This window comes from Kogia breviceps, chromosome 10, assembly GCF_026419965.1.
Source record: "Kogia breviceps isolate mKogBre1 chromosome 10, mKogBre1 haplotype 1, whole genome shotgun sequence".
Lineage (NCBI taxonomy): Eukaryota > Metazoa > Chordata > Mammalia > Artiodactyla > Physeteridae > Kogia > Kogia breviceps.
Window position 1 is genome coordinate 60,422,951 of NC_081319.1, and position 9,913 is coordinate 60,432,863.

The 9,913-nt window shown below is 46.9% G+C and overlaps 1 protein-coding gene and 1 pseudogene across 1 annotated transcript in view; one reads left to right on the forward strand and one right to left on the reverse strand.

Annotated features, from left to right (window-relative positions):
• Positions 1 to 3,451, forward strand: part of LOC131764152 (death-inducer obliterator 1-like) — a 29,448-nt gene extending 25,997 nt beyond the window's left edge. Inside the window, exons 16-17 of the mRNA XM_067043199.1 lie at positions 425 to 545; positions 2,034 to 3,451. Coding sequence (XP_066899300.1) covers positions 425 to 545; positions 2,034 to 3,451 — 1,539 coding nt within the window. The remainder of the gene's footprint in view (positions 1 to 424; positions 546 to 2,033) is intronic.
• A 5,766-nt stretch (positions 3,452 to 9,217) lies between these two features.
• LOC131764705 (U2 spliceosomal RNA) lies at positions 9,218 to 9,378 on the reverse strand (annotated as a pseudogene).
• Positions 9,379 to 9,913: the final 535 nt, after the last annotated feature.

Here is a 9,913-nt window from a genome sequence, read left to right on the forward strand (position 1 = left end):
AGCCCATGTGCACTGAGGACAGTCGAGGGCCCTGGGCTGCTGCGAGGACACCCCTGGCCAGGACTCCCCAGCCCTCCCCAGCCCTCCCCACCCCCACGCACGTGGCCGAGCACATTCCTCCTCTGCTGCTGCTGCCTGCCGAGCTGGCCAAGGCTCCAGCTTGTGGCTCGGTCTGGGGACCTGTTCTGCCAGCTCTGGGGCCGGGTCAGTGACAGTCGGTCCAGGAAGGGCCACGAGAGCCAGTTGAGCTATTGACTGTGCCCCACACTGGATATCAGTTAGCTGTAAATTATCCAGTAAGTGGCTGGTAACAGTGAGTGAGAGATTTACTATTTTAAGTTAAAAGAATTCATTTTGATTAGAAAGCGAACCTGCTAGAGTATCTTTTCACATCTGAGCAGAACCATCTGGGTGCCATGCCCAGTGCAGCGGCCTGGCCTTCCGGCCTCCACACCCTCCTTTGCCGGCTCCTCCTTCCCCTGAGTCACCACTGTCGTCCGAAGGGCAGGCAGAGGACATTCTGGCAGCCGTTCCTCTGATCACGAGTGGGTGTCTTCATGGGCACCTCAGCCCTTGAATGTCAGCCTGTGAAACGAGGCGCTGAGCACAGTGGGGAGGGGGGCCGGCAGTACGTCGCCGATCCATGCGGATGCTGGGCCAGCCCAGCTCACTGTGCCAGGCCTGGTCTTCCTCCTCCTTGCGGGTGGGATGGGACATCCGCCACCCTTGTGCTCGGCATGTCAACCCATCTCTGTTGGAATTTAGAAAGGGTGACAGGCGCTCAGAACTACACAGGGGGTGTCCAGAGACAACTATTTGATCTGTGATCAACTTACGGTCACAGAAAGAACAGGAAAAACAGTGCTGCTTTTCTTTTTTAGTGAGTAAACAAAAAATATATAGCATGAGTATCTTTTACACAGTAGTGATTTATGTGTAAATCGAGTTTATACAATTTGATTCATTTTAAATATGCTGTTGAAACAAAATTTTGGTCCCATGTTTATCATTTCTCCCTAACTGACCGATCTGTGACTTGGGCTTTTCTGTTCCCCTGTTGGTATTCCGGGTTTGTTATTAGTGTGAGGGTGGAGGAGCCGTACAGAAACAGTAGCATCCCTGGTACAGTGCACCACAGTCCAGAATGTTGGGACGAATAATTTTTTAAGAAATAATTATTTTTGAAGAACTGTGCGATGTTCTGAAATTCCCAGCATGTTCTCCAGGTGGTGTGTCCTTTGTCGCCCCTCTCCTGAACACCTTTGGGCTTTAAGCCGCACGTCCTGTGTTGACAGAGACCTGAGCGTTCGGTAGCTTTCGATAAATTACTGGTCATTGAGTGTCTTTCTAAACCTGCAAGAACATTTGTTTTAGGCATTTTGGTCAGCTCCCTTTTCCCATCAATTGTAATTTTGACACCAGTGACTAATGAACTTATCGAATGGCATGTGCTATATCGATCAGTATAATTTTGTTGATCATTATAATTGAGTTGTAGAATTGGTCCTTAATTGAACCTTTAATTTTCGTATGACTAGCTTAATTGACACATTGCAGCTCATAAGTTAAAGTCGAAAGGGGGCGCTGCCTTCCTGATTTGTAGCAAGAGGCAAAATAAAGGAGCACAGCTAAGAGTTTGTTTAGAAACCATCCTGGTACATACAGGCTTCACTCCCAGTAGGTGAACGGCCTGGAGTGTGTGCATGCTGCCCTTCCCCACCTCCTCCAGCACGCCTCTACCCTAGCGTCATGTATAATTGAAAATCTGTAATAATTTTAGCACTGGGCGAACTCGCATGTGCATTGGGCCCTTGGTTTTGTGGTTTGTGGGCCCGTCAGGCTGGGCAGGTGTGCAGTGCAGTCTGCATCTTTTGCAGCAGGTCTTCAAACACTTGCTTCTGTTCTGCCACAGAATTTCCTCCTCCTCCCTCTGGAAACCATCCCCCCTGCTGCCCTTCACACCCAGAGCTTACCCCTGAAGGACAAAAGCTACAATTCGATTCTAAAATTTGCACAACTGTTTTTTTTTTTAGGTCTTGAGTCCCCGCGTCCGAACATAATCCTGGGGTTAGTAATCTGTCAAAAACGAAAGCGTCCTTCAAATGCGGACAAATTAGACAAGACAGAGGAGAAGCGGCCCCGGCCTCAAACCCAAGAAGAAATGGATCCCATCCACCCCAGAGTGCCAGCAGCCCTGCTTCCTGAGAAGAAGCCCCCCAAGTACCCGCTGTGCCCAGGGGACGCGGCTGTTAGCACCACAGCCCCGGGGTCTCCCCCACACCCACCCCCTCCTCCAGAAGCACCGGGTGCACCGGCCTCATCTTCCGTGTTACAGATACTGTCCTCGCTCAAACCAGGAGCCTCGAACACTGTCACAGCATCACACGCGTCAGTGACGGTTGCGGTGGCCGCTTCCTCTGTCACTGCCTCTTCAAAAACAGCTTCGCCCCTAGAATATATCCTGCAGACTCTCTTTGGGAAGAGGAAGGCGTTTGACCCCCCCACCAAAGAGCCTGCCGAGTCGGCCCCAGCCCCACACCAGGACTCGAGAGCCAAAGCCGGCGGCAGGCTGCCGGCGGCGCTTCTGCTGGACCCAATTGTCCAGCAGTTTGGTCAGTTCTCAGAAGACAAAGCTCTGGAGGAGGAGGAATACGACAGGCCATATGACCCCGAGGAAGAGTATTGTCCTGAGAGAGCCTTCGACACTCAGCTCAGAGATCACGGGAGCCACCAGGACACGGAGAAGGCTGCGGCGGCAGCTGAGAGGGAGGAGGTGGCCTATGACCCAGAGGATGAGACAATCCTAGAAGAAGCCAAAGTGAGGGTCGAGGACCTGCCCGGCAGAATGTGTGCGGCGGCACACGGGGGGCCTGGCCTGCCGGCCCCCTCCTTGGCCGAGCAGCAGCAGATGATAGAGGAGCTCAACAAGGAGATCGAAGAGCAGAAGAGGCAGGTGGAGGTGCAAGAGGAGGCGCTCAGGCAGCAGAGGGCCGCTGTCGGGGCCTCCACGGCCCACTTCCCCGTGTCGGATGCGCTCACGTCGCCGCCGCCGCACAAGCCTGGACCGTTGCCGCAGGAGCCGCCGGCCCCGGGCCCCAGCACCGAGGCCGAATTCCGCGAGGGCAGGGGCCACGAGAACAGAGGCCCAAGCTTCGAGGGGCGGGCCCGGGACAAGGCCCCGGAGGAGCCCGAGGCCCCGCCGGCTGAGAGCCTCCTGGTCCAGGACCTCGAGGACCGGCGGCGCGAGCGGGAGCGTGCGAAGCCCTGGGAGTGGGAATGCGGCCGGACCAGGGGCCGCGAGCGGGACTGGGACCGAGGCCACGAGCGGGATCGGCACCGTGACAAGGCCCGTGAGCGGAAGCGCCAAAGGGACCGCAGTTGGAGCGCGGAGCGACCCCGGGATCCCAAGGCCGAGGCCTTGTGGGCCGCCGCCCCCGCTTCCCAGACCTAGGGCCGCTCGTGAAGCCACCCTCACATGCTAAGCAGGTGCTCTTGGAAAGAGCTGGGAGCTCACGCACAGGACTGAACCTTCTGGACTGGAGAAATTACTGTAATTTTATGTAGGATGGTTTCCTGCAAAATTTCACCCCGTTACAATTCTGAGGCTTTTTCAATAAAAACAAAACACTAAGAACTCTTGAACATTTCCATTTAAATGTATTGAAATGGGAAAGTACCTACAAAATCATATTGCTTTCTCAGATTATGAAGTTATCTTTTCTAGTAACTTGACTATTGTACATTTTAAGGGAGTTTAGTGGACCTCGGGGCCATACCTTTCCTGACATCTCATCTGTGATATCTGTTTCCAGAAGCTGACTTCACAGGGTTTGTTCGGGGCAGGCGGCCCCGTGTTTCTGTGCATGGCTGTGTCAGCTCGTCTGTGGAATGTTGAGAAACACCACAATTTACAGGTGCATCTTACTCTTGTCATGAAGAAATTTGAATTACAAATTTCAACCAGGAAACAAAAACACGTTTCTTGGTTTTTCCGGACCCTCCCCGCCCCCGCACCAGCAGGTCCAGGGCCAGGGAGACAGCAGGGCGAGGGCACGGCGACGGGGACCAACTGGCTGTGCCCTTGAAGGGGCCTGAGCAAGGGTTGGGGAGGCAGGTGCCCCAGGGTACGAGCCCCAGCCTCCGACCCAGGCCCCTCAGGGCGGGGATGGAGCTGCTGGCTTGGGATGGCTCTGACGCCTGCTTCCCATCAGACATTTAGGAAAGCAGAGGCCCTCCAACACCACCCACACTATCTACCCAGCGGTCACCATGGGCAGCCGTCTGTATCTTTTCCCTTAATCTTTCTTTCCCTCTATTTTTCTTTTACAAAGTTGGGATTCTGTACATTCTTGTGTCTTTTCTTCACTACTTATAACCTGGGCAATTCCCTAAGGTATCAAGTACTCATCAAAAGCATCATGTAGAACTTCCCTGGTGGTTCAGTGGTTAAGAATCTGCCTGCCAATGCAGGGAATACAGGTTCGAGCCCTGGTCCGGAAAGAACCCACATGCCATGGAGCAACAAAGTCCTCGTGCCACAACTACTGAGCCTGCGCTCTAGAGCCCTGGAGCCCGTGCTCTGCAACAAGAGAAGCCACCGCAATGAGAAGCCCGTGCACCGCAACGAAGAGCAGCACCCACTCGCCACAACTAGAGAAAGCCTGCGTGCATCAATGAAGACCCAACGCAGCCAAAAATTATAAAATATAAATATATTTATTTTAGAAAACAGCATCATTTACATTTTTCACATTGTTTAAAAGTTTCTAACTTCTGCTTTCCAGAGAATGTGGGCTCCCTGGAGATTTGTGGGGTCCTGTGTGTTCCCAGAATGTGGGAAATGAAAGAGGTGTACCAAGAAAATCAAGACCTCCCAAATGCCGCCATCTGGAGACAAGTGTTCTTAATGGTGTTTCTGGCCCACTTATCCTGCACCCATGTTGCTGGTGTTCAGGTGGGGGGGTCACCAAGGAAGCACAGAGACTTTTTCCATCTTCGAGCTTCACACGAGGGTGGGGCAGGCAGCCCTGGTGGCTGGAGCGGCTTGCCAAGTCACTGAGGGTCCCCCGTGCTCTGCCGTCCTCAGCTCATGACTCTTGTGCTCGTGTTTGCAAGAAGGCTGCCCCTGCAGCCATCACGTCATCACCTCACTGTTCTAGGAGGAAGCCAGCAGGAGCGACAGAGCCTCTGTTCCCCTGTTAAATGGTTGGACCTCATTGGCCAGGTTGGCACGCGGCCACCTCTGGCTGCAAGGCAGCAAATCGGGGTATCATGGTCTGCCAGAGAAAAAGAAGAAGAAATCAGCCACTGTGGACGCCACCCCAGGGTGTCCCTTTCTCCAGGGTGGCACCGTCCTGGAGAAGAGCTGCGGGTTTCCAATCAGTGACTTGTCATTAAATTCCACACAAGCCAGCCACCCACCGCTAGACATTCACCCCAAAGCACACAGCACCAGTGAGGGCAATGTTACCCCAAGGGGATGAGAACTCAGGTACATATAGTGATTTATTCACATTTGCCTAAAGCAGGAAACCACCCAGGTGCCCTTCAGTCAACACGGAGGTGGATCGTGGCCCAGCCACGGGGAGACTGACAATTCGAAGCAGGGAGAATTCAGATAAATGTGTTTCACGTTTTGCACACAAATGCAGAATTTGTATAATCACGACTTCACAGTTGTGATCTCAAAAAAGAAGGAATTTCTCCTTTATATTTTTCTTGCAATTAATATAAGAACACTCTGAATCTCTAAGCTTCTGAAGTGTTAGAAGTAGAGATGGTCTAGGAAAGATGTAGTTGTAATGTTTTACCCATTCAGCATGTGTTTATTTTTCCTTATGTACTCAAAGATGACATATTTGTTCAGCTCAGTGATACTACAGCTAAAAAAATCATTCATTAGTAAAAGGAGAAGCAATCACAACCTAACAAATCATAAGTGTTTCTTATTATTTTATATTGAGTTGAATATTTGACTCTTAACACTTTTCTACATACAAAACACAAGTCTCTTGAAGGGTTCTTCATAGTGCATTATACAAGAATTCAGTATGTCATAAGAACTTAAAGATTTGACATTTCACTGTAGTAGTATGCATGTTGGTTAATTTTCTTACGACCCCATGATGAGTTTGAGGAAAAACTGAAAGAATTAGAGTATCTGGTTCTATTAAATTGTTACATGTATCTTGCTTAAGTTTTTGTTCATTAATTTATATCCAAGTCCATAAAGAAAATTTGGAGGGAAAAAAATTATAATAAATAAATAAGAATGACGTCTCCAAATATTTTCCTAGGAAGATGTCCACCATATATTAAATTATAAACCAAAATGTCTGAATACTATACCATTCAATCACATGTATAGTCAGCTCTGTATATCCAACGGTTCCATATCCTGCAGATAAGGAAGGCTGATTCTCCTACACCATTTTACATATGGGACTTGAGCATCCGAGGATTTTGGTATCCATGGGGAGTCCTAAAACCAATCCCCCTGCAGATACCAAGGGACCATCGTATATGCTTATATCTGCATTTTTACATCTGAAAACATATGTGCTAAATTATGAGTGGTGGCAAACTCTGAGTAGGGGGCAAAATTGCCTTCCACTTCATACATTTCTCTGACTGCATTTTTTTGCATTCAGCTTACCTTAGCTTACATTATTATGGTAAACAGAACAATTTAAACATGGTCTGCCTCTTGGGGTTGGCAACTCCCCTCCACATGGGGTAGCCAGTCCTGTTTAAACCATGGGTACAATGGACACCAATAAGTCTGTCTATACATCAGGTGTCCCTGATCACCTACCACATTCCCTCACCTCTTCATCATGTTTTGTTATTTTCCAATGAATTAGCACCACTTGACACTCCATATATTTACTTATTTATTGATCTCTCTCCCCCACTAGCACATAAAGTACGTAAGGGAAAGAACTTTGTTCTTTTCCTACTTCCTAGAACAGTGCCTTCAACTTAGAAGGTGTTATATAAATATTGGCTGAAAATGAATGTATGAATTCTTTGCCCTTTCACACTACCCTCTAGTCGCACCAGAGGCTGCCCCTCCAGAGCACAAGCTCAAGCCCTGTGCCTTTAGTACCTTTTCCCAATACCTGGGCTGTCCTTTCCTCATTCCGGCAAAATCCTCTTCCCCCAAGCCCAGCTCAAATGATGTCTCCTCGGTCAGGCCTTCCTCGGTTTTTCCTCTATATTCCTGTTGCGCTTGATTCTTTTATTATAAATAACCCACTTATAGTCACTACATGTTTACCTTCCTAGATAACTCTAAGTGGCTACTGAACAAAGACTTCTAGTCTCCTCTGTATTCCCGTGCCCTAACAACAAACCTATAACGCTGTTGGTGTTTACTAAAACAATTTATTTTCTGAGTCTCTACCAATTCTAGGGAGTGGATAGTAGAGTCTCCTCCTCTTTATCAGTGAGCCTGGCATCTGTGGGAGGGGCTTAGAGGAGAGGAAGCCACCAGCGGATCATAACTAAGGTCCTTAGACTGCAATGGCAGAGAGCATGGTGAAGTTAGCCCACTGCATGCAGAAGACCCACAGACAAGTCAGCATATGCAATGGACTACACTTGGTATAACATGTGAACAATCAAGGTTTACAAACGTGTTCTCATGCACTCGTAAGGATCTTCTAGCCCATGCGGAACAGACAGAAGACACACAAAAGAGCCTGCAGGAAGTTAGTAGGCCGGCAGCTGCACCCTGACATCCTAAGAGGTAACAGTTCTGTGACTACAGTTAACACAAATCAGATAATTTGCCTCCTTTCTTGGCACCCTGGTTATCACAGGCAAGGACAAGCCTCTCAAGCTTCAAAGCTCAAGTACAGGGAAGATCTGTGAATAGGGCTTAAGATATTTAAGAGCTAGTACCTGCATTAAGCAACCAGGTTACAGAATGAAAATTCATCTTGAAATTCCAGTCTCTCCCTCTCTCTCTCACCTCCTATCCCCTATCTTCCCACCTCCATCTCTATTCCTTCTCCCCTACTCCCTGTTTTAGGTATATATGTGCATCATTTTATAAATACACGGAATACTTACTGTCTGTTAGATTTATTTAATAAAGTGCACACTCCTCAGGCTAAATTTAGAAAGAGGACAAAATGAACACTTTCTCATGTGGGTCAGTGGTGTTCCAAAGACGAAAGATTCCTCAGTCTTCAAACACGGCAAATACCATGTTCCTTCTGATAGTTAGAGGCTAGAAAAAGGCAAGTGGGTCCTTGACATTCAGATGCTATTAAGACCTACTATCAACTGAGTAGATCTTAAAGTGGAAACAAGAAAACACCAGCATTTTCAGTTCTTTCTGTCTGAAGATAAGTATAAGAGGTGGCAGTATTCTTCCTCACTTGCACCCAAAGGGTAAAAGCAGCAAACATATCTTAAACGCATATGATGAGGAAGCCACTCTTCTGGTCCACTCTGTTTTGTTTTGCTTCTAGGGATCTGTCCCACTCTGAACCTTTGCTTTTTCTTTGCTCTCTAATATATGCTGAGAACCTGAGAGTCTTAACCTTTTCTTCCACCTCTCAACGCCAATAAATAGGACAAAAGAACATTTTAATCTTTTTTATGTATTTGCCATTCAAATGGAAAATACATACTTATCTCAAATGGAAGATATATACTTGTCTCTTTTTTTAAAAAAAAAAGAGATAAGGAAGCTAGTTCAGTTCATATTTCTCACAAAAATCACTTTCCAAACTAAACTAAATTGTTTGTCACCATAAACAGGAAAAACACCATCCTCTATTAGCACCATCAGACATTTCCACCTTAATGTTACCAAACACAACAGGCCTAATGCCAGAACTATTAAAAATGTTAAAAATCCCCAACCCCACTCAAAATGCATACCAAAGTTCAGGGAAAGGAAAAAAAATACAGAAACAACTCACCATTATCGTTATTTTCTTTCAAAAACCCATTAACAGCACATACGAATTGAAAAATAGTGTCATCATTTGGCACCTGATGCCCAATGGCACAAATTCTTAAATAAGGACTCGTTTCTGGTAAGTCCTATAAGGCAAAACCATGCAAATATGTATTACATCATTTGTAACGAAAGAATAAATAATTAATTAGAGAAGGCAGAATATAAACCAAGAGAGTACATTAAACTTAGTATGTCAGTCATTCTGATGAGAGCCATTTTTTCCAAAGCTGCTTTAACCAGTAAGTATCACCTGATTTTCATTAAAACTGCAGAATGGACAGTTACTAGGCATGCAAAAGGAAAAGCAAATCTATGTGAATGAATGCACATGTAACTCAAAATGATATAAACAGTTCTACCCACATTTACACTTGATCTTAGCCAAAAGGCCGAGAAGCGATCTACGCACATTTATGTTCTTTCTTACATTTCAAGGGCCATAAAGCGGCTGCCATTTAAGTAGAATAGAGTCAGACGAACTTGGATTCAAATTGGGAAATAGAGCAAATTTCAGGCATTGTTGAGAACTGGTATTCTCGGGGTGGGAGAAAGTAGACTATCAATAGAAGACAGAAAAGGATAAGTGAAAATTCTGTAGTTCTGAATTTAAATGGAAAGTAGCAGTATGAACCTATGACATATTTTATATTGAAAACAAACATACATATCTTCCAGCTCTGACCACTGAAAAAGTCTAGAAACAACTGATGTCATATCAAAAGGACTCAGGAGTCACTGAGAAGCTCCAACTGGCCAAAGATAGGACCTCAATTAGAATAATAACTGTAACGGAGTCCACAGGGATATGAATAAATAAATTTTAAAAAACTGGTCACCACTGTAGGATATTTGTGAATCAATTCTTTTTAAAACTCTTAAATAAAAGAAGAGGGCTTCCCTGGCGGCACAGTGGTTGAGAGTCCGCCTGCCGATGCA